Raw genomic sequence first — 22,320 nt, 5'->3', positions numbered from 1 at the left:
CACACCGGCGGCTCACGCACCGCGACCGGGCTCACACCGGCGGCTCAGGCGCCACGACTGGGCTCACACCGGCAGCTCTGGCACCGCGACCGCGACCGGGCTCACACCAGCGGCACAGGCACCGCGACCGGGCTCGCACCAGTGGCTCACGCACCGCGACCGGGCTCGTACCGGCGGCTCCGGGACCGGGCTCGCACCGGCGGCTCACGCACCGCGACCGGGCTCGCACCGGCGGCTCAGGCGCCGCGACTGGGCTCGTACCGGCAGCTCCGGCACCGCGACCGCGACCGGGCTCACACCGGCGGCTCACGCACCGCGACCGGGCTCGCACGGCGGCTCACGCACCGCGACCGGGCTCGCACCGGCGGCTCAGGCGCCGCGACTGGGCTCGTACCGGCAGCTCCGGCACCGCGACCGCGACCGGGCTCACACCGGCGGCTCACGCACCGCTACCGGGCTCGCACGGTGGCTCACGCACCGCGACCGGGCTCGCACCGGCGGCTCAGGCGCCGCGACTGGGCTCGCTCCGGCACCGCGACCGGGCTCTCACCGGCAGCTCAAGCACCGCGACCGGGCTCGCACCAGTGGCTCACGTGCTGCGACCGGGCTCGCACCGGCGGCTCCGGCACCGTGACTGGGCTCGCACCGGCGGCACAGGCACCGTGACCAGGCTCGCACCGGCGGCTCAAGCACCGGGGGACGTGTGGGCCAGGCCCGCTCCCGCTGTCCGGTCACGCTGCCAGTCGCCCGCCGTGGGACACGGCCGTTTCCCCGCTGTCCTGCGCTGTCACACAAGGCTGCAGACGAGGGACGCTGGCCTGCTCCCCGTGCGGGGCTCCCTGCTCCTGCGGGGCTGGCAGCCGGCGGGATCGGCAGCGGGGCTGGGAGGCGGCAAGGCCGGCGAAGCGTTACGGCGTGTCGGGGTGTGCAGCGGGATGCGGAATAGCGGGCACGGCGTGGATTTCATTCCAGGGCGCACGAATCCACCCTCAGATCTGCCATGTCTGTAGGGTTGGGGTTGGCAAACAAGGTGCCAAAATCCCAAGCCCGTGTGATTTTGGGCTTGGAGACGCGGCTGTGGCAAGGAGCAGGGGGTTCCATCCCCAAACCCTCCCCTCACGGGACACCCTGGGGAGCCCAGACCTCCCGTCCGCTCCCTTGCCCGCTCCTCCGGTGCATCACCTACCGCTCCGGGGACCTCGGCCGGAGGGTTTGGTGGTCACGATGCCCTGTGAAACACAGCGTGAGAACCGCGGCCCTCGGCTCGCTGCGGAAGCGAAGCTCCGGTCGCGTTTGGTACTTACTCGGCCGGAGGCCGCCGTGGCACGGTGGGGCCGGGCGCGTGGCATTCCGGTTACTGGGAGCAAAGCAGAGACGGCTCATGGGGAGGTGATGGAGAGCATCAGCGTGACAAATTCTCCCCTATCGCATCGTTACTCCCCAAATTCCAGCTTGGAATTGCCCCAAACGCCCTCCCCAGTATTCCGCATCTTTTAAAAAAAAATCTCCGGATTTTCACCTTTAACCACGAGAAGCCTCGGGGGTGATGCCCCTCGCTGCGTTACGTTTGCTGCTACGGGAAGGTTATTTGGGGGCAGGGAGCTGTACGGGGGTGCCTCCCCCTCGCCCACCCACCTGGTAGCGTGGGGCTGACTGCGGCACCCCGGTGCCATGCCGGGACCTTCCTCATCCTCCCCAGAGGCGTCCAGGTGGCCGCGTGGGTTGTGGGGCTCCGGCATGGGGCCGGCACTCGGGGCTGCTCCTGTGCCTCCGGGGAGGATGGGTGAATAGGCAGGAGCCCGGTACCAGACCGCGCCGTGCCTCCGGCAGAAATCGGCTGCACAGCTCAAGTTGGCTGCGTTTTGGTTTGCACCCTCTTACCTGAACGCCCAGGACGTGCGCCCGGCTTGGGTGCGTCCAGCTCGTCCCCGGGCTGGGCTTTCCCCGCGAAGGACCTGGGAGCACAGGAAGAAAGATTTATTCCTGGGTGACACTGGGAACTCATCCATGGGGGAAGGAGGGACAGGACGGCAGCTTTCGAACTCACGCCTCGCTCCCCCGGCGCTGCATCCCGCTGGCGTGGGGCAGCGTGGAGCAAAACGGCAGCGGGCCGGGGTCCTGCTGGGATGGAGGGACGGCCTGGGCTTTACAGGCGCGCGTCCCTCCGCCCGCCAGACCCCGCTGCCTCTCTCCAGCACCCCCATCTTGGGGCGTCAGCCCCCAGCACCCCGACCTGCCCCATGGCCCCTGGGGTGACGCTCACCGGGGCTGGGGCGGGTGCCCAGCCACCCCCGCGGGAGAGGCGGCCGTGGAGGCAGAGCTGGTGCCCGATGGCGTCGGTGAGCTTCTGCACGACCCGCTGGCGGGCAGCTCCGGGGGTCTCCTGCGGAGGAGAGGGCCAGCGTGGGCTGGGCCGAGCGCGTCTGCCCCCGGGGCTGGGGCGGTCGCCCCGTCATGCTCGGGAGGGCCCGGCCTCGGGGCTTTCCCCGGCGTGTCTTACCTGGCAGCGGGAAAGCAAAGTCAGGGCTTCCTTGTAGTGCCCGATGGCTTTCTGGGGGGCTCCCAGGTGGAAGCAGGCTGCTCCCAGCCCCTCACACGCTTGCCACTGCCCCTGCACGTCCCCTGCGAGGTGAAGGGCAGTGTCAGTGCTGGCCCAGCCCGTCGCAGCCAAGGGCCCGGGGAGGGAGCATCGCCGATGCCCTTCGGATCCGGCGCACGCCTGGCTTGAGTCCGCTCGGCATCCGGATACTGCCGAGCCCCCAGCGCTGGGACGATTTGCCTGCGCCTCCCCTTACCCGAGTCCCGAAAGGCTTGCAAGGCGTGCAGGTAGTTCTCTGCGGCAGCCTCGTGGTTCCCGAGCCGGCTGCAGGCGTACGCCAGGTTACCGAAGCACTGCCCCTGCGCGCTCCGGTTCCCTAGAGCGCCTGCAATTGGGAACACGGCTTCCATCCCCAGCCGGCACATCCAGCAAAACCGAGAGCAAGAGATACCGGTGCGACCTACTGTGCAGTGCTGCCGCTCGCCGGTGCCAGCCCAGGGCCGTGCCGAAGCTGCGCAGGGCGTTGTGGGCAGCACCCAGATTCTGCAGCAGCGCAGCCTCCCTGCGCCGGTCTGGCTCGCCGCCGCGGAGGGCGAGGGCCCGCTCGAAGCTCTCAGCAGCCAGGGAGAAGATGCGGAGCTGGGAGTAGCCGAGGCCGATGTCGTTGTAGAGTTTCCCTGTGGCGCAGAGAGGAAAAGCTGGGTGCTGGGTGCTGCTCCCCAGGGCACCCCGAGGAAAGGGTATGGCGCAGCGTTACCTCGCAGGGCTGGGTCAGGGATGCTCTCACAGAGCGAGCGGCACTGGGCGAGGACCCCCGCGATCTCCGCTGCCCCGAACCGTCGGCTCTGCAGCATGGAGCTGCTCGCCCTGCTCAGAGCCACCGCAGCAGACTCGGGGCTCGCAGCCGCCGCGTAGCTCCGCGCGGCGTCCAGGAAGCAACGCGCGGCTCGCGCCGGCTCCCGCATCCCCAGGTAGCAGCAGCCCATCTGCACGCGGGTCCCCGCTTGGCTGCCAGCCCGTGCCGCGCGGGCGCGGTCGGCAGCTTGGCCGAAATACTCCAGAGCCTTCGGAAAGTCCCGGAGCCCTTCGTGAGCCGCTCCGATGCTGAAATAAAGGTCCCCCGAGCGCTCCCCGCTCTCTCCCTCTGAGGGCTGGGACTGGAGGAGGAACTCGAGGCCCTTTTCGGGCTTCCCGGTCTCCACGTAGGCAGCCCCCAGGTTGAAGGCACAAGCCCTGCGGAGCCGGGGGCTCGCCGTGCCCCTGGCAAGGTGAAGCGCCTTCCTGAAGCACCCCACCGCCTCCCGCGCGTCGCCCAGCGCCAGCGCCCGCTGCCCGGCTCGCGTCAGCCCCTCCATCTCGGCCGCCCGCCCCGCCGCCTCATCCCCTCCCTCCTGGGCATCTTCCCCTGCCTCGGGCTTCTCCTTCCTTTTTTTCCGGCTCTTCTTCCTGACCGCGGGGGCCGCGGGCCGTGCTCCCGGGTGAGCAGCCTCCTCCGAAGCCATGGGCAGGGTGAGCAACCTGCCTGCAAGAGAGAGAGATGCGGCAGGCAGCCCGAGCCGGCACGGTCCTGGGATTTCTGGAAACGAGCAGAAACGTTATTTTATATTATTTAAAAAAAAAAAAAAAATTAGAAAAGTCTTGTAGCCTGTTTGCTGCTAAAGTTTCAGGGAGGAAAAAGGCCTTCCCATGGGGGACCCCAGCCCAGCTTCCGCGCTTTCCCGGGATGCCTTTTTGAGAGGCAGGATAACTGGCTGCATGCACTTACTGTTTGCTCTTTGGGTGCAAAGGGTGCCCAGAGGGTGGGGGGGAGGGACAGGGTATCGCCGGCGCCTGCAGCCGCGCCGCTGCCGCGAAGCACCGCTCTCCGGATGGGACGGAGCTTGTCCCAAGGGGCTCCGAGTCCCGCTGGCACTGGGCTGCCTGGAAAGCCACCCGGAGCGGGTCGCAGCCCCCCGGGAGATGGACGCCGGTGCCTGGGGCTGGCGCGCCGGCAGCTTCCGAGCGCCAAGAAAGCGCCAGGGCTGCGCGTGGCGCGCACAAAGCGGGACAAAGCCAGGGCTCCTCCCGGGGAAGGCATGCTCCAGCGATGGCTCTGCCGACTCCGGTTTCATCTCCGTCACCGGCACGGTGTACAGTGCCATGGCAACTTGGTTCAGCGGCGCCGGCGTGAAGCGCGTGACGGATGGCACCACCAGCGCCTCGCTGTCCTGGCGAGCTCCTGGCAGGCGCCGTGGACTTGTTTAAGGAGGGGGACGTTCGTAGTTTGGAGCAGATGTACGGGCACGGAGCAGCGAGGGTGAAGGGCACCCCGGGGCCGGCTGGCACATCCTGGGGTCCCCCAACAGCGCCCGCCTGGCCCAGCTGGGTTGGCAGAGCCCGGTGCAGCCCGGCCGTGGCCCTGCCGACGGCCATGGCCCTGGCGTGTGCGGGTCCCCGCGGGCCCGGCGGGTCCCTGTGTGTGCTGAGCTCCCGGTGCTCCGCGGCGTCTGCCCGGTGCCTGGCTGTGCCCGGCCCCTGCGCCCCAGGGTACCCCCTGCACACCCGGGCTCGCCTTGCACCCTGGTGCCTGCCCAGCCCCTGCACCCCTGGGGTCCCCCTGCACCCCAGTGCATTCCCTTCCCACCCCCTGCACCCATGGGCTCCCCCCGTGCCCTCAGGTTCCCTCTGCACCCACAGGTTCCCACTGCACCCCAGTGTGTGCCACCCCCTGCACCCATGGGCTCCCCCTGCACCCTGGGGTTCCCTCTGCATCCCTGGGCTCCCCCTGCGCCCCGGTGCGTTCCCTTCCCACCCCCTGCACCCCTGGACCTGTCTGCACCCCTGGGCTTTCTCCTGCACCCCGGTATGTGCCCACCCCCTGCACCCACGGGCTCCTCCCACACCCCAGTGTGTGCCACCCCCTGCACCTATGGGCTCCCCTGCACCCACGGGCTCCCCCCGCAGCCGGGTACATTCCCACCCCCTGCACCCATGGGCTCCTCCCGCACCCCAGTGTGTGCCACCCCCCGCACCCACGGGCTCCCCCGCAGCTGGGTGCATTCCCACCCCCCGCACCCACGGGCTCCCCCGCAGCTGGGTGCATTCCCACCCCCTGCACCCACGGGCTCCCCCGCACCCTGGGGTTCCCCTGCGCCCCGGTGTGTGCCACCCCCCGCACCCACGGGGTCCCCCCGCGCCCTGGGCTCCCCCTCCCCGCTCGCGGCTCCCCCTCCGCGCGCCCCCGGTGCCGGTGCCGGTGCCGGTACCGGACTACAGCGCCCGGCGGCCCTCGCGCGGCGCCACGTGAGCGGCGGGAGATTCAAACCGCGGGCGGGGCCGCCACGGCTGCGGCCATGGAGGGAGCGGGGCCGGGGCGCTGTGAGTGCGGGGTGCGGGCAGGTCCGGGGGTGCAGGGGGCTGGGGGGTGCATGGGGACCAGGGGTGCAGGGGGGTGGGCAGGTCCGGGGGTGCAGGGGGCTGGGGGGTGCAGGCAGGTCCGGGGGTGCAGGGGTACAAGGGGTGCAGGGAGATCAGGGGTGCAGGGGGGTGAGGGGTGCAGGCATGTCCGGGGGTGCAGGGGGATGAGGGGTGCGGGCAGGTCCGGAGGTGCAGGGGGGTGAGGGGTGCAGGCAGGTCTGGGGGTGCAGGCAGGTCTGGGGGTGCAGGGGTGTGAGGGGTGCAGGCAGGTCTGGGGGTGCAGGCAGGTCTAGGGGTGCAGGCAGGTCTGGGGGTGCACGGGGCTGAGGGGTGCAGGGGTACGAGGGGTGCAGGCAGGTCTAGGGGTGCAGGCAGGTCTGGGGGTGCACGGGGCTGAGGGGTGCAGGGGTACGAGGGGTGCAGGCAGGTCTAGGGGTGCAGGCAGGTCTGGGGGTGCAGGGGTATGAGGGGTACGGGCAGGTCTGGGGGTGCAGAGGGGTATGAGGGGTGCAGGCAGGTCTGGGGATGCAGACAGGTCTGGGGGTGCAGAGGGGTACGAGGGGTGCAGGCAGGTCTGGGGCTGTGGGTGGGCGGGGGACAGCGGTAGGGCCCCACGCACCTGGGGACACGCGGGAGGGGACCCGTTTTGAGGCAGGTGCCTGGCAGGGGTGCTGCTGGGTGCCACCCCGCAGCCACGGGTGCCTCCGGCACCGGCGGCACGAGAGCACCCCGAGCCTGCGGCCGCAGCCCCGCCGGGTGCTGGCTCTGGGCGCCGGCCGTGGCCGTTACTGAGAGAAAAAGGGAAATTGGAAACTTCCCTCCCGCTGCCAGAAGGGCCTGGCCGGTGCCACCGCCGCGTCTCGGCGCGGTGCCACCCACGCGAGCTGCTGCGCCCAAGCCCTGCCTTTCCTTCGCGAAATCCTAATTTGGGTGGGGATGGGTGCCCCCGCCCCCCGAATAGCGGGGTTTGACGGCGTGCCCCCCTCGCTGCCCAGATGAGCGCCTCACCGCAGACGAGATGGACGAGCAGAGGAGGCAGAACGTCGCCTACCAGTACCTGTGCCGCCTGGAGGAAGCCAAGCGGTGGGGCTGGACCCGGGGACCCCCTCTGCCACCAGCTCAAATTTTGGGGGGGGGAAAAGGAGAAAAAGGAGCGCTAGGTGGGGGGGAAGGGATAAGGCACAGGGTGTGTGCCTTATGGGTGGGGGGAGGCGGCAAGGCGTAACGCTGCAAAATCCTGCCTGCTCCGGGTGCTTTCTGCCCCTTCAAAGGTGGGTTTGGGGGTTGGGTTTTTTGGGGGGGGGGGGGGGGGGGGGGGGCGCTCAGCCACGCTGTGGCACCCAAACTGAGGAGCACCCAGCTGCTAAACCTTGCAGCAAAGGGGTGGGGGCTGACCTCTCCCTACCATGGGGGGGATTTATGGGGATTGGAGCGGGGGCTGCATCCTTTGGGTGCTGCTCTTTTTGTCCGGAAGGCGTCTGGGTGGGGGTCCGGGGGTCCGTGACGTGCCCTGCCTCTGCCCTGCCAGCTGGATGGAAGCCTGCCTGGGCGAGGAGCTGCCCTCCCCCACGGAGCTGGAAGAGAGCCTGCGCAACGGGGTCATCCTGGCCAAGCTGGGCCACTGCTTTGCCCCCGCCGTGGTCCCTCTGAAGAAGATCTACGACCGTGAGCAGACGCGGTACAAGGTAAGGCTGCAGCACGGGGGGCGGTTGTGCGTTTCTTAGGGTGCACCCCAAAACTTGCAGGGACCTTTCTGTCGCTGGTGAATGCAAAGCGAGGAGGGACGCGCCGATTGCGATGGTTGAAGGACGATTTCATAGAATCATGGAATCGTTGAGGCTGGCAAAGCCCTTTAAGATCATCCAGTCCAGCCATTAACCCAACACTGCCAAGGCCACCACTAAACCAGTTAAGGGGAGAGTAGCAATTTCGTGTTTCCTGCCTTGGTGGCTGGATTATTTATAATGAAAGTAAAACTGGGAATCACTAAGGTTGGAAAGGAGCTCTAAGATCATCAGCCCAACCATCAACCCAACACCCCCGTGCCCACTAAACCATGTCCCAGAGTGCCACCTCTGCCTGTGTTTTGAACCCCTCCAGGGATGGGGACTCCCCCACCTCTCTGGGCAGCCTGGTCCAACGCTTGGCCACTCTTTCCGTGAAGAAATTTCTCCCAATATCCAATCTAAACCTCCCCTGGCGCAGCTTGAGCCCATTCCCTCTCATCCTGTCGCTGGTTCCTTGGGAGCAGAGCCCGACCCCCCCTCCCTGCCCCCTCCTGCCAGGAGCTGCAGAGCGATCAGGTCTCCCCTCAGCCTCCTCTTCTCCAGGCTGAACACCCCCAGCTCCCTCAGCCGCTCCCCACCAGCCCTGTGCTCCAGACCCTTCCCCAGCTCCGTTGCCCTTCCCTGGACACGCTCCAGCACCCCAATGTCCTCCTTGTGCTGAGGGGCCCAAAACTGGACACAGTATTCCAGGTGCAGCCTCCCCAGCGCCGAGCACGGGGCGACGATGGCTGCAAACGGGGTCTCTGAGCTGCGCTGCCCCGGGGAGTCGCAGGCTTTGCCTCTGTCTTGAACCTCATGCCCTGGCTGGGTGGGTTTGGGGGAGAGGGGGGACCCCAGGGATGGGAGAAGGTGGGGTTCAGCCTGACCCTGGCTTCCTCTTTTCCAGGCAGCCGGGCTTCACTTTCGGCACACGGACAACATCAACTACTGGCGTGATGCCATGAGCCACGTGGGGCTTCCCTCGGTAACGTCCCCGCTCCGCTCTCCCGGGGCCGAGGGACATGTTGGCCTTTGCACGCCACCGGCTCGGCTCATTGTGGGGAGCACTGGCGTTGCAGGGGGGCTTCGTCTCCATCCCCCCACCCTTGGACACCACCCTCCCCGCGGACCGTCGCGGTGGCGCCTCCACCCTACCCATCTCTTTGTCTTGTCGGCAGATCTTCCACCCGGAGACCACCGATATCTATGACAAGAAGAACATGCCCCGGGTGGTCTACTGCATCCACGCACTCAGGTGGGTGTCCCTGATCTGGCCCTGGGGCCAAAACTGCCGTGGTTGGTGTTTGTGCTCGCCATCCCTTCGGTGGTGTCACCCCCTGGGCTGGGGCGACAGCCCCGGGTGTGGCAGAGGCGTCGGGAGGGAGAAGTGAGCGACTGCGTGGTCACGGCCTGCGTCTGCTTCGTCTTTCAGCTTGTACCTCTTCAAGCTGGGGCTGGCTCCTCAGATCCAGGACTTGTACGGGAAGGTGGACTTCACGGGTACGGTGCCACGTGGGGGAACATGGGCTGGGGTTTGCCAAACATGCTCTCGGATCCCTGCGGTGGGAGGGAGAGAATCACAGGATCATCTAGGTTGGCAAAGCCCTTTAAGATCACCCAGTCCAGCCATTAACCCAACACTGCCAAGGCCACCACTAAACCAATTAAGGGCAGAGGAATAACGAATTCCGTGTTTCCTGGCTTGGTGGCTGTATTATTATTGAATGAAAGTAAAAACTAGGAATCACTAGGGTTGGAAAGGAGCCCTAAGATCATCAGCCCAACCATCAACCCAACACCCCCATGCCCACTAAACCATGGCCCCCAGTGCCACCTCTGCCCGTGTTTTGAACCCCTCCAGGGATGGGGACTCCCCCACCTCTCTGGGCAGCCTGGTCCAGTGCTTGGCCACTCTTTCCATGAAGAAATTTCTCCCAATATCCAATCTAAACCTCCCCTGGCACAGCTTGAGCCCATCTCCTCTCGTCCTATTGCTGGTTCCCTGGGAGAAGAGCCCGACCCCCCCTCCCTGCCCCCTCCTGCCAGGAGCTGCAGAGCGATCAGGTCTCCCCTCAGCCTCCTCTTCTCCAGGCTGAACACCCCCAGCTCCCTCAGCCGCTCCCCACCAGCCCTGTGCTCCAGACCCTTCCCCAGCTCCGTTGCCCTTCCCTGGACACGCTCCAGCACCCCAATGTCCTCCTTGTGCTGAGGGGCCCAACACTGGACACAGCATTCCAGGTGCGGCCTCACCAGTGCCGAGTAGAGGGGCACGATCCCTGCCCTGCTCCCGCTGGATGTGGGCAAGGAAGACCTTGGGCAAGCTTTTCCAAAGCTGCCTCGGCGCTGCTTACCCCAGTGTGGGTGTTCCCTGCACCCCTCCGGTTTGGCGGGGGGGCGGGGGGCTCTGCTGGCTGCCCCCGCTCCAGGGCTGGAGCGCAGCGCTGGTGGTGAGCGGTGACACCTCTGTGCTCTGCTCCAGAGGAGGAGATCAACAACATGAAGCAGGAGCTGGAGAAGTACGGCCTGCAGCTGCCTGCCTTCAGCAAGATCGGGGGCATTTTGGCCAACGAGCTCTCGGTGGACGAGGCCGCAGGTAATGGGCGCCCGCGGGAGGAGTGGTGCTGGGCATCAACCCATAGCAGGGTCTCTGCTCGGCCCCCGGACGTCAAATCTGGGGCCAGCAAACTGAGAGATGCTGAGAGATGCAGTGGAGGCAGCTGGCTGCTCTCCTTCAGCCCCGTGCGTGGCTGCAAGGGCCGGCACAGCCGGGGGGTTCGCATTAGGCTGCGCTTGCTGTAGAGACACCGAGACGTCCCAGGCGCTGGAGGCTGCAGCTTGCTCTTTGAGAAGTGGGGGTTCCCGCCGTCGCACGCGGTGCGCCTTGTCCCGCCGCGCGCGGGGCCGTGGCGGATGGCCCGTCGCAGCCCTCCGTGCCCCGTCTCACCTTCCCGCTTCGCCTCCAGTCCACGCCGCGGTGCTGGCGATCAACGAAGCGGTGGATCGGGGGGTGGCGGCGCAGACGATGGTGGCCCTCCGCAACCCCAGCGCGATGCTTCTCGACCTGCGCGAGGGGCTGGCGGGTGCCTACCAGGAGGTGCTCCACCGGGCGAAGCTGGAGAAGGGCAGCAATGCCAGGAACAGGGTGAGGAGGGCACGGGGGGGCTGGGAGAGGAGCGGCCCCTTCGTTGATGGGCTGGAGGGTGCTTCCAGCTGGAGGGTGCTTCCAGCTGGAGGGGTCCCTCGGTCAGAGATGGTTGACGGGCTGGTGGGTGCTTCCAGCTGGAGGGGTCCCTCGGTCAGAGATGGTTGACGGGCTGGTGGGTGCTTCCAGCTGGAGGGGTCCCTCGGTCAGAGATGGTTGACGGGCTGGTGGGTGCTTCCAGCTGGAGGGGTCCCTTGGTCACAGCCCGTCCCCGTGCTTGGTGGGTAAAACAGCCCAGGAGCCCTCGCGCTGATCAGGAAATGGGGAGGGGGGGAAAGCGGTGGGGAAATGATTCCTCTTTGGGGGCTGGTTGACCCTGGGTTTGGGGTTGGGAAACGAGCCCAGGCATCTGCAGGGGACCCCCGCTGCTTAGCGTTGGGGTGCGCTTGGGCGGAAAGCTCAGGGTGGGGAGCCCCACTCCAGTGCCTGCAGGTGATCCCCGAGGGAGAGGACATCTACGACCGGTGTCTGACCCAGGCTGAAATCCAGGGGAACATCAACAAAGTCAACGGTGAGCAAAGCTGGGGCTTCCCTCCCACGGGGTCTCCAGAGCTTATCGGCGGGACCGAGGTACCCCAGGCTGGAGGGGAGAGCCTGCCCAGGGTGGTGGCCATGGCAGAAAGGAGCTGTCTGCTTGGGCCAGCGTCAGACGCGGTGGGGAGCCGGGCTGGGTGTGCATCTCCAAGGAGAAATTAAAATTATTGGTATGCAGGCTTCAACTGTAGCTCCCTGGAGCTGCGGGATGATTTACCCGCTCGCCTTTTCCGGGTGTAAACCGGCCTCTCTCCCAGCGCACGGAGCTCTGGAGGAGGTGGACGATGCCCTGGAGAGCCAGGACGCGCTGGCGCTGTACCGCGCGCTGCAGGACCCCGTCCTGGCCCTGCGCTGCCTGCGGCGCGACAACCTCAACCGCTACCTGGAGCAGCTCAGCACGGACCGGGAGCAGAAGGCGCTGGTAGGGGCTGGCAGGAGCCTGGGGGTGCGGGGTGCCTGTGCTGGGCTGGCACCCCGGGGCTGCCGTGGTCCCCAGGAGGAGCGGCGGGGGGGTCCCCTGGGCAGGGGGTCGCTCTGCGGATCAGCAGCTTTCTGCAAAGGGTCTGAGCGTGGCTGCTCCGTCAGCACAAGCAGGGTCTGGCGCGAGACCAGCAGCCCCGCTTTCTGCCCGCTGCAGGAGCTGGGCTACGTGGACCTGCTGGAGCAGGAGGAGGTGGAGGCGGGGATCCTCGCGGCAAACAAGAAGGGCGAGGAGGAGCGAGCCAGTGAGTGGCCGAGGTGGACGCGGCGCTTGCGGCGGGTTTTGCCGCCCGCCGCATCCCCGGGAGCTGGTGGCCCTGTCGGCTGCTCGGCCGAGTGCCCCAGGGGCACGGCCACCTCCTGCGGCCCACGCGTGCCAGCCCAGCGGCGGGCTCTCCCTCAGTGCTGCAGGCCGTCAGCCGGATCAACGCGGCCATCCGTCGAGGGACGCCGGCTGAAGCGTTGGAAGCGCTGCGGGACCCTGCAGCGCAGCTGCCTGACGTCTACCCGCTCGCCGCCCCCCTCTACCAGAGCCAGCTGGCCCTGCTGCAGCGCCAGCACCCGCGGGTGAGGCGGGCTCTGGGCGCATCGGTGCCTCTGCTAGGATTGGGGGTGCTTCCCCCACGCCTGGGGGGGCTGCAGGGTGCGAGTATGGGGGGTCAGTGCCTCTGCCCGCCCGTGCAGGGTGAGCTGGTGCAGGAGGAGCTCTTCGTGGCTGTGGAGATGCTTTCGGCCGTGGCGCTGGTTAACCGAGCCTTGGATGCCAGGGATCCCGACGGGCTCTGGAGCAGCCTGGTCAGCTCTGCCCTGGGCCTCGCGGGTGTTGAGGATGCAAATGCGCAGCGGTAAGGAGCTGGTCGCTGTGTTTGGGGGCGGTGGTGAGGAGAGATCCTTCGGCAGGGGACGGTCAGGGGGCCTGGGCTTTGTGTGGGTTTGTTTCGCCAGCCTCCCTGCCCCGCGGCGTAGCTTTCCCCCTTTGAAAAGCAAGGCGGCTGGCTCTGGCAGGCGCCATTCCCGCTTAAAATGCACTGAGCCGTTGCCCTGTGTCTCTTCTGCAGGTATTTTGAGGACTTGCTGCAGCTGAAAGGCCAATCTAGGGAAGCGGGTGCCGAGTTCCTGAGCTGGAATGACATTCAGGACAGCGTGAACGACACCAATTCATCAGTGCAAGACGAAAACGACCGTGAGTCCTGCCCGCGTGGGGTTTGGTCAAGCAGGGGGTTCTGCAAACTTTCCGGGAGGGGGGTTGCACCAAGAGCCCAGCCCTGATGGGACACAAGAGAACCTCGCGCTACGCTGGGCTGCGACTCCGTTGGGTGCCCGGAGCAGTGGGGGAGCTGAACTGTGTGTCCCTTCCCTCCCGTGCAGGAGTCCTCGCTGTCCGGCTGATCAACGAGGCACTGGTGCAGGCGGACCCTGAGAAGACGCTGGCGGCATTGCTGCTGCCGGCGGCCGCCCTGCCCGACGTTGTCCTCCCGACCGCTCGGCGCTACCACGATGTCCTGGCCCGGGCACGGAGGCTGAAAGCCCAGGTTGGGTGGCATCCCCCCGGCAGCGCGGTACCCCCCTTTGGCAGCATGGCATCCCCCTGGTAGCACGGCACCCTGCAAAGCAAAAAGCGCTCGAGGGGTGATGTAGAATCATTGAATCGTTGAGGTTGGCAAAGACCTTTAAGATCACCCAGTCCAAGCATCAACCCAACACTGCCAAGGCCACCACTAAACCAGTTAAGGGGAGAGGAATAATTTCGTGTTTCCTGGCTTGGTGGCTGGATTATTTTTGAATGAAAGTAAAACCAGGAATCATTAAGGTTGGAAAGGAGCTCTATGATCATCAGCCCGACCATCACCCCAACACCCCCATGCCCACTAAACCATGGCCCATGTAGTGCAAGCCCAGCGCGGCTGAAGCACTTGGGGGGCCACGCAGCTCACTTAAACCCCATCCCCCCCCCATCTCCCCCCGTCTCGCAGGCCACGGAGGATGATGGAGCTGTGCTGTGGTGGGAAGAGATCCAAGAAGGAGTCTGCAGGGCCAACCAGGACACGGCGGCAGCCAGAAGGAGTGAGTGCTCTCCCTGGCGTGGGTGCTGGGCGCTGGCCGGCGGGCTGCTGCGGGGTGGAGGCGAGAAGGGGCTCACGTGAGCCCCCTCGGCTCCTGCAGTGGCTCTGGGCACCGCCGCCATCAACCAGGCCATCAAGGAGGGGAAGGCGGCGCAGACCCTGCGGGTGCTGGGCAACCCCGCCGTGGGCCTGTGCGGCGTGGTGAGCGCCTGCGCCGCGGCGTACCAGGAGCAGCTTGCGGCTCTGATGGCCACCAAAAGACAAGCGGGTAAAAGCTCAGGGGCTGCAGAAAACTCCCCCTCCTCCAGGAGCCTGGGGTGCACCCCTGCCCCAGGCATTCGGGGGGAGCAGCACCCCCCAGCAGCACCTCTCTGCCTCGGCCGTGCAGGGAGTGCGAAACCGTGCTGGATCCGGCACAGGCTGACGGACGGTGCCGAGTACTACCTGAGCCTGCAGACCTTCGAGGGCAGCTGGCAGCGCCCACGCGACGGTGGCCTCAACACCACGCACCTGAGCCGGGAGGAGATCCAGGTACGGGGAGGATGGGGCTGGGTGGGCGCTGGCAGCATCGCCGGCGCTGAACCGGCGCATCGTGTCCCTGCAGTCGGTTGTCACTCGAGTGACCGCGGCACACGACCGGGAGCGCCTGTGGGCATCCAACGTTGCCTTCGTGGTGAGGCTGCAGGCTCGGCTGCGGGGCTTCCTTCTCCGCCGGGAGTTCGCGGCACGATGGCACATCCTGCGGGAGCAGCGGCCGGCTGCCATCAGGATCCAGGTGACGCAGCCAAAATCCGTCCCTTCTCTGTGCGGGGCGGGATGCAAACCACGGGCGGCTGCTCACGGCATCCTCCGGCGGGGCCGAGGAGCACCGGTGCTCGCTGCTTTGTACGTTTAACAGCCAGGACTCACCCAAGGTGCTGCAGAGGATGGTACGGGGCTCGTTCTTCTCACAGCAGCTGCTTTGGGTGCTGGTTTCCCCTGTTCTCCCGTGCTGCGTTACCCTCTCTTCTTGTGCGCTCTCTTGCAAACCAACCGGACGTCGCAGCGACCTTGCGCAGATCTCGGTAGCTGGTTGTCTTTTCCCACACCCAGGCTCGCTGGAGAGGGTACAAGCAGCGCAGAACTTACCTGGAGAGGCTGCGCTACCTGCAAGCCAACGCAGATGCTGCGATAAAGGTTTGGAAGACTCTTCCTTTGCCCTTTGCTCCCACGTTGGGCATCGCTGCCCGCTTGCTCGGCAATGAGCGTGGCTTTTCCCCCTGCCCAGTAAAGAGGCAGCCGTGGGGGGAACGTGGGAGCTGGACCACGGCACGGCTGGGCAGCATGTGAGGGGATGGGGGAGCCTGGGCGGGGGGAGAATATCTTGCAAAAATCCCCGTGGTTTTCCCCCTTTCCACGCACTGGTCCTTGCAGTATCCAATTACTTGAGCATCTTTCCCAGATCCAGGCGGCTGTGAGGATGTGGCAGGCTCGGAGAAAGTACCAGGAGAGGCTGCGCTACTTCAGGCAGAACGTGAGTGATCGATGGGGAGTAAAATAGCTCCTGGGAGCGTGTCACCGTCTGTGGGGATGGAGGGGGACGATCCTGAGCGTGCGGTCGCGCCTCTGCCCCCGAGTGCTTGCGGCGCAGCCGGAGGCAGAAATTGGTGCATCCTTGCACGGGGACAGGTGGGAAGGAAAAGGTGCCTGGTGGGTCCGGAAGCCAAACTATCAGGCTCTGTACAGTGTGAGGAGAGAAAAACCACTCCAGTTCCATCAAAAACCCACAAGGACTTCAAGATGCCCATTAGACGGGAAGGAAATTTTTGGGGAAAAGGGTGCGTTGACTGCAGGATGCGAAGCTGCGCTTCTGGAGTTGCTGCAGCATGTGAAATACAGCAAGCGGAGGGGAAACAACTGCTAAGGAGGGTGAAATCCTGAAATCCCTCCTGGGTTGTGGAGACCCTCATCCCGGGCATCGGCAGAATCTCAGCGATGGGAGCGGGCAGCCGGGTGCCCGTCCAGCTCTCCTCCACTCCCCGCGTGTTTCAGGGATGCTGTGGGGAAACATCCCCCACCCCCTTGTTTGTCTTGGCAGATTAAAGCTGTAATTAAAATCCAGGCTTTTGTGCGAGCTAACAAGGCCCGTGGGGATTACAGGATGCTGGGTAAGTGTCTGCTCATCTCTGCTCTGAAGTGGCTATAATTAATTGGGAAGGCGACTCTGCCTCCTCCCTTGTTGGCCCTGCGCGGTGGGGAGGCAGTGGCAGGCTGGCCAGCAGCGTCCCCGTGGCAAGCGTGAGAGTGGCAGAGGCTCGCTGGTCCCTTGGCATCAGCTAGAGCCGCCCTGGGGCTGCTCCCGCTGCCCCTCTGCTCCCGAAGGCTTCCCGGGGAGGTGTCGCGCAGCGCGGGGTCCTGGTGTGGCAAGAAGATGCTTTTTTGGGGAGGAGGACGGGGGTGTCTTGGCGAGATGCTGGGGGTCCGAGGGTCCACGGTGGGGGTGGCCGCTCAGTCTTCCCCGTGGGCGTTCACGGCGGTGCCGTGCCTTGCTGCAGTCCACGCCAGGAGCCCGCCGCTGAGCATCGTCCGGCGCTTCATCCACCTGCTGGAGCAGAGCCAGCACGACTTCTGGGAGGAGTCGGAGGTGCTGCGGCTGCAGGAGGAGGTGGTGAAGAGGATCCGCGCCAGCCGGCAGCTGGAGAGCGACCTGGACCTCATGGACATCAAGATTGGGCTGCTGGTCAAGAACAGGATCACGCTGCAGGTGGGGAGTGCGGCGGTGGGGGGAGGACCTTGGCCACCTCGCGTGGCTCTGCCGCGGTGCCCAAGGCTGTTCAGCCAGCGCAGAGCTGGTCCTCACCTCCTTGGCATCGCAGCTTGAACAAGAGAAGTTCAAGGGGTTGGGGAGCATCGAGGTGCCTGACTCCCCAGAAGCTGGGCTGAGTGCCGGAGCCTGCCGGCAGTCACCAATGCTTCTCTCTCCTTGCCCACGCGGCTCCAGGAGGTGGTCTCCCACTGCAAGAAGCTGACCAAGAAGAACAAGGAGCAGCTCTCGGAGATGATGTCCATAGACAAGCAGAAGGGGCTCAAGTCGCTCAGCAAGGAGAAGCGGCAGAAGCTGGAGGCCTACCAGCATCTCTTCTACCTGCTGCAGGTGGGGCTGGTGGGGCTCTGCCGTGCCCACCGCAGCTGGGGGAGTGGTGCAGCGACCCTGGCCCCCCGCCACCCCACGACACTTGCGCTTAGCTTGGTGTTCCTCATCCCTGCAGACGCAGCCTGTGTACTTGGCCAGGCTGATCTTCCAGATGCCTCAGAACAAGTCCACCAAGTTCATGGAGTCGGTGATCTTTACACTTTACAACTACGCATCCAACCCACGGGAGGCTTACCTGCTGCTCCAGCTCTTCAAAGCAGCACTGCAGGAGGAGATCAGGTGGGTGGCTGTGCATGCCCCAGTTTGGGGACAGGTCTGGGAAAAGGCTGAAGCAGGGCCATCAGCTAGGATGTAGTTATCTCCTCTGGCTGCTGCCTCCTGCACTGGAGAACAAGCACGCTGGTCCATCCCTTTCATCCCACCCATCCCGTCTCTCTCCCCAGGTCCAAGGTGGACCACGTCCATGATATCCTGATGGGGAACGCCACGGTCATCCGGCTGGTGGTGAGCTTCTACCGCAACGCGCGCGGGCAGAACGCCCTGCGACAGATCCTGGGTGGCCCGGTGCAGGAGGTCCTGCAGGACAAGACCCTCACTATCCGCACCAACCCTGTGGACATCTACAAGGCGTGGATCAACCAGACCGAGTCGCAGAGTGGGCAGAAAAGGTCAGGCCCTGGGTGAGAAGGCTCAGCCCGACCACAGGGCGATGGGCATTGGGATGGTGATGGGGACCTCGTCTTCCATCCACAGCAAGCTCCCGTACGAGGTCAGCCCTGAGCAGGCTCTCAGCCACCCCGAGGTCCAAAGGCGGCTGGATATTTCTATCCGCAACCTCCTCGCGATGACGGACAAGTTTGTCTCTGCCATCACCTCTTCTGTAGACAAGATCCCGTATGTATCTCGGTGGTTTGTACGCACATCCCTGCAGCGCTGGGGGCTTGAAGGCAGCTTCAGCAAGGCCTCAAAGGGAGGTTGGGTGGTGGGGGCCTTCCCGGCCCCTTAGCTGCTGCAGGACTGAGTTAGTGCACTGTCAACAAGGGGAACCCCAAATTTCAGCAGGCGCTGCCCCGGTGGGCTGGCTCTTCTTGCTACTCTGAGTGCTTTTACTACTGGTGCTGAGGTGTCTGCAATGAGCTGAGCTTTGTGGTAATCTCAGAAGAGGAAGGCTTCCTCCAGGGATGTCTGGGCTGGCAGCAGGGCCAGAGAGGGAGCTGAGGGATGCTCCTCCATCGCCCCAACGCTGGGGGTTTGCTGCTTCTTGGGTGACGGGTAGTAGGGATGGGGCAGGGTGGCCGAGCCTGGTGCTGGCCCACATGCTGACAGACCTCTCCCTGCCCTCTCATCAGCTATGGGATGCGCTACGTGGCCAAAATCCTGAGGATGTCCTTGGCTGAGAAATTCCCCAAGGCCTCGGAGGAGGAGATCGACAAGGTACCCTGGGGCTGGGGGGTCTTGCGTGGCTTGGTGGGGTCCAACCGTGTGTGTATGTGAAGGGCCAGTATCCCTCCACAGAAGCTCAAGTCCTCTTGACTTAAAACCACCTTCAAGTCAACATTTTCCTTGAGCTACTAAGGAAATGCCAGCAGTGGGCTCTTCTCTGCGCTGCTGTCCCCTCCGGGGCGAGGACCAAACAGCCTTTGCTACTGAGCTGCAACCTCCTTGGGCACCAGCCCGCGTGCTCCCAGCCTGTCTTGTGCCCTAGATCGTGGGGAACCTGCTCTACTACCGCTTCATGAACCCGGCAGTGGTGGCCCCCGACGGCTTCGACATTGTGGACATCTCGGCCGGGGTGACGCTGCATCCCGACCACCGCCGCAGCTTGGGCTCCATTGCCAAAGTGCTGCAGCACGCGGCCGCCCGCAAGGCCTTTGATGGGGAGAACGCGCATCTCTGTGGGGTGAACCAGTACCTGGAGGACACCCACAACAAGTTCAGGTGGGCACCATGATGGCATCGGGGTGGCAGGGCGGCTACGAGCCAGTGGCAGGGTTTTTGGGGCTGACCGAAGAGGTCCTTCTCCGCAGGAGGTTCATCTCTGCTGCCTGCTGCGTCCCTGAGCCAGAAGAGAGGTTTAACGTGGACGAGTACTCGGAGATGGTGGCGGTGGCCAAGCCGGTCATCTACATCACAGTGGGGGAGCTCATCAACACGCACAAGGTAAGGGCATAAAACTCCTGCAAACAAGCAGGCTTCATTCCTTCTGCTCCCACCCCCTGGGCTTTCTGCTGCATTTCATCACGCTCCTCTGTATCCCACCACCAGCACAGTTCCTCCTGGCCTTTTTCTTTTTTCTTCCCTTTTTAAGCAAGCAAATAATGCAAATTCTGCAGGTTCTCTGCCGCTTGTCCTTCCCTGAAGCTCATAACTTTGCAGTCCCCTCTCGGGTGCAAAGAACGTTGCATCGTTCCCGACTGGCCTTCACTCCCTGTTTCTTTGTGTGCTCCTTTGCCGCTGACTCTCCTCCCTTGCACCGTCCAGCTCCTGCTCGAGCACCAGGACTCCATCGCGCCGCACCATGGAGACCCCCTGCATGAGCTTCTGGAAGATCTTGATGAGATTCCTACAGTCCAGTCGCTTGTCGGTAGGTAGAGCTCCGGGGCCCGCCACCCACCCCAGCAAGAGGAGGATGGAGATGGCGATGCTTTTCTTTCATGAAGCTGGGATTGCTTTGGGCATGGGGGAGCCAGCCCTCCTGAGCCCCACGTGGCTACTCGGGCTCTCTCTGTCCTCTCAGGGGAGAGCGTTCCCAGCCCAGCGGACGGCAGTGCCGAGCAGGTGCTCTCCCAGCTCAGCAAAATGGAGATCTCCCTCACCCTCACCGGCAAGCTGGTGCCAGCGGCCAACAGTGAGGAGAGTGACACGAGGAGCTTGCTGCTGAGGTGAGGGTGGGCTCTGCGGGCTCCGGGGGAGCTTGCTGGGGGTTGGGAGGCCAGCTGGGATGATCAAAGGGGCAAGAAACCCTCGGGAGACTACTAAACAACGTGCTGCTCTGGCGGAGGAGGGTGATGGTCCGAAGCGGGCGCCTGATCTCTCCCCCTGGTCTCTAGCACCAAGCAGATGCTGGTGGATGTGATCCAGTCCCAGCCAGGAGATTCCCTCCCGGAGATCCTGTGGACACCGGCCTCGGAGCATGAGGTGGGATGCGTGAGGCTGCTGCTGGGGATGAGCTAAAAAAACTTCTTGGGGAAATGGCAAACCAGCCCTCAGCAAAAAGCTGCCCTGCTCCTCTCGAAGGCTTGGCCACTGCTCTCATGCTCCGGCAGCGGCTGGGCTCTGTTTTTCAAAGCAAGCACGTGGTTTGGGCCGGGAGAGACTCGTATTGGAGCATGTGTGCATGAGGGGGGTTTGATTGCTCCGTCTCGTGTCCCATTCCAGCCGTGCACCACGCTCACCCTCTTCTCATCCCTAGGAAGCCTCCCACGACCATCTCGTGCGCAGGCGAGCGCTGCGGGATGCCCAGACCCCTGCCAAGCTGAAACGCAACCGCTCCCTGGCTGCTAACAGCCAGCTCTCCATGGAGGAGAAGAAGCGCAAGATCATCCGCAACCTGCGGCGCTTGGAGAGCCTGGGGCTGGTGGACTCTGCCCATCAGTACCAGGAGCTTGTCGGCGAGCTGGCCAAGGTGTGCTGGGGGGCGCCGAGTCGGGCGGTCACCTCTCTAAACCCCCTTGAGATCCCGCTCTGGTGCTTCGCTAAAGCTCAGAACGAGTTATATCGGCTTTCTTAAACGGCTTCGTTTCCTCCAGGACATCCGCAACCAGAGGCGTTACCGGCAGCACCGCAAAGGGGAGCTCCTGAAGCTGAGACAGACCCTGCAGGGCCTCAACGCCAAGACCTTGTTTTACGAGGAGCAAATCGATTACTACAACCAGTACATCAAGACCTGCCTCGACAACCTGGCAGCCAGTAACAAGTACATTTCCTTTACAAAACCCCAATAATTTAAAATAAATAGCAATGAAAAAGAAAACTAACCTTTTTTTTTTTTTTTTGCGTTGCTATCTGGATGTTGCGAGTCCCGGAGATGCTGGGGGTCCGAGGGGTCGCGTGTGGCTGGAGACCAGCTCCGAGCACGTGGTCCCTTCTCTTCAAGGGTCAGCGGGAAGAACAAGAAGCTGCAGTCGCTGCACTACACGGCGGCCCGGCTGTTCGAGAAGGGGGTGCTGCTGGAGATCGAGGACTTGCCGCTCAGCCAGTACGTAGCCCCTGGGCCGGGGGATGAGCTATGGCAGCGCAAAGCTCGGGCAGGTAGAGGAGAACAGCCCGGGAGGAGGGTGCATGGGCCCACCGTTGTCCCCCTGAGGATGGGGCGAGTTGATTCCGGTATTACCGGGAGAACGTGGGAGAGTTGGGATTTGGAGGGGGGGTTTTGGGGCTGTGGGGCTGGCCTCGTGTGTGCCGAGGGGGTCGCGCTGGGTGAGCGACCCGCTCCTTGGTAGCCGTGAAGGCCCTTTTGGTAGCGAGCGGCTCCGTCCCTTCAGGTTCAGGAACGTGATTTTCGACATCATCCCCTGCGAGGAATCGGGCAGGTTCCAGGTGAAAGCCAAATTCATGGGGATCGACATGGAGCGGTTCCAGCTGCACTACCAGGTGGGGACCCCATCCTGGGGCTGCCGGTGCCCCGGCGGGGCGGGGGGGTGGGCGGTGGCCCCACGCCTGGTTTTGGGGGGGACTCGGAGCCCACGGGGAGCCCTGCCCCGAGCTGGGGACCGCCTCGCCGTGCATCTCCCTGCTGCATGTCCTGACGCAAACCCAGCCCCGTGCTGGCTCCCCTCTGCCCCGGGAGATGCTGCAGCCGGGTGCCGGGGGTGGGCCAGCCCCCTCCCCGGGCTGGCCGCGGTGACGCTCGCCTCTCCCGCAGGACCTGCTGCAGCTGCAATACGAGGGCGTAGCCGTCATGAAGATGTTCAATAAGGCCAAGGTCAACGTCAACCTGCTCATTTTCCTCCTCAACAAGAAGTTTTTCAAAAAGTAACAGGGGGGCGTGGGTGGGGAGGGCTGCGGGGAGCGGGGGGCGATGCAAACCTGCCAAAGAGAAGCCTCGGTGGTCCTGGGTCCCCCCGTGGCGGGGGAAGGCTGCTGCTTGCAACGCAACTTTCCTGCCCCGACGCAGCGTGCTTGAGCGCCCGCAGCCGACGGCACCGGGCTGGGGAGAGCAGAGGGCTCGGAGCCCAGCCCTTGGGGCAACCCAAAATCAGTGTTGG

The 22,320-nt window shown here is 64.9% G+C and overlaps 2 protein-coding genes across 2 annotated transcripts; one reads left to right on the top strand and one right to left on the bottom strand.

The window, feature by feature from the left end:
• Nucleotides 1–731: 731 nt before the first annotated feature.
• TTC24 (tetratricopeptide repeat domain 24) lies at nucleotides 732–4,041 on the bottom strand. Its single transcript, XM_075724602.1, has 8 exons — nucleotides 3,297–4,041; nucleotides 3,004–3,216; nucleotides 2,796–2,924; nucleotides 2,501–2,622; nucleotides 2,270–2,383; nucleotides 2,048–2,118; nucleotides 1,882–1,955; nucleotides 732–784 (listed from the first exon to the last, which is right to left on the bottom strand). Exons 1-8 carry the CDS (start codon nucleotides 4,039–4,041, stop codon nucleotides 732–734), a joined length of 1,521 nt encoding a protein of 506 aa, XP_075580717.1.
• Nucleotides 4,042–5,871: 1,830 nt separating this feature from the next.
• IQGAP3 (IQ motif containing GTPase activating protein 3) lies at nucleotides 5,872–22,091 on the top strand. Its single transcript, XM_075724246.1, has 38 exons — nucleotides 5,872–5,896; nucleotides 6,931–7,018; nucleotides 7,464–7,620; nucleotides 8,609–8,686; nucleotides 8,880–8,956; nucleotides 9,134–9,201; nucleotides 10,181–10,294; nucleotides 10,665–10,843; nucleotides 11,327–11,414; nucleotides 11,695–11,858; nucleotides 12,075–12,162; nucleotides 12,321–12,484; nucleotides 12,602–12,762; nucleotides 12,976–13,100; nucleotides 13,286–13,449; nucleotides 13,891–13,981; nucleotides 14,081–14,248; nucleotides 14,369–14,511; nucleotides 14,585–14,755; nucleotides 15,073–15,156; nucleotides 15,422–15,493; nucleotides 16,058–16,127; nucleotides 16,515–16,723; nucleotides 16,961–17,113; nucleotides 17,229–17,392; nucleotides 17,557–17,781; nucleotides 17,867–18,007; nucleotides 18,463–18,547; nucleotides 18,819–19,051; nucleotides 19,141–19,273; nucleotides 19,595–19,697; nucleotides 19,851–19,995; nucleotides 20,164–20,251; nucleotides 20,526–20,738; nucleotides 20,863–21,029; nucleotides 21,210–21,311; nucleotides 21,598–21,706; nucleotides 21,978–22,091. The coding sequence occupies exons 1-38, from the start codon at nucleotides 5,872–5,874 to the stop codon at nucleotides 22,089–22,091; spliced, it is 4,923 nt and encodes a 1,640-aa protein (XP_075580361.1).
• Nucleotides 22,092–22,320: the final 229 nt, after the last annotated feature.

This window comes from Pelecanus crispus, chromosome 22 (genome assembly GCF_030463565.1).
Source record: "Pelecanus crispus isolate bPelCri1 chromosome 22, bPelCri1.pri, whole genome shotgun sequence".
In the NCBI taxonomy this organism is placed as follows: Eukaryota; Metazoa; Chordata; class Aves; order Pelecaniformes; family Pelecanidae; genus Pelecanus; species Pelecanus crispus.
Note: the sequence above shows the minus strand (reverse complement) of the source record. Positions and strands in the feature narration are given on the sequence as shown.

Coding starts and splice junctions, on each gene's coding strand:
- TTC24 (XM_075724602.1), bottom strand. CDS start 4,041: ATGGCTTCGGAGGAGGCTGCTCACCCGGGAGCACGGCCCGCGGCCCCC. Junction 1,956..2,047: donor CAGCGCCGGGGGAGCGAGGC/GTGAGTTCGAAA, acceptor CTGTGCTCCCAG/GTCCTTCGCGGGGAAAGCCC. Junction 785..1,881: donor CGCACGTCCTGGGCGTTCAG/GTAAGAGGGTGC, acceptor CTTGTGTGACAG/CGCAGGACAGCGGGGAAACG.
- IQGAP3 (XM_075724246.1), top strand. CDS start 5,872: ATGGAGGGAGCGGGGCCGGGGCGCT. Junction 12,763..12,975: donor GAGGATGCAAATGCGCAGCG/GTAAGGAGCTGG, acceptor TCTCTTCTGCAG/GTATTTTGAGGACTTGCTGC. Junction 21,312..21,597: donor GAGGACTTGCCGCTCAGCCA/GTACGTAGCCCC, acceptor CCGTCCCTTCAG/GTTCAGGAACGTGATTTTCG.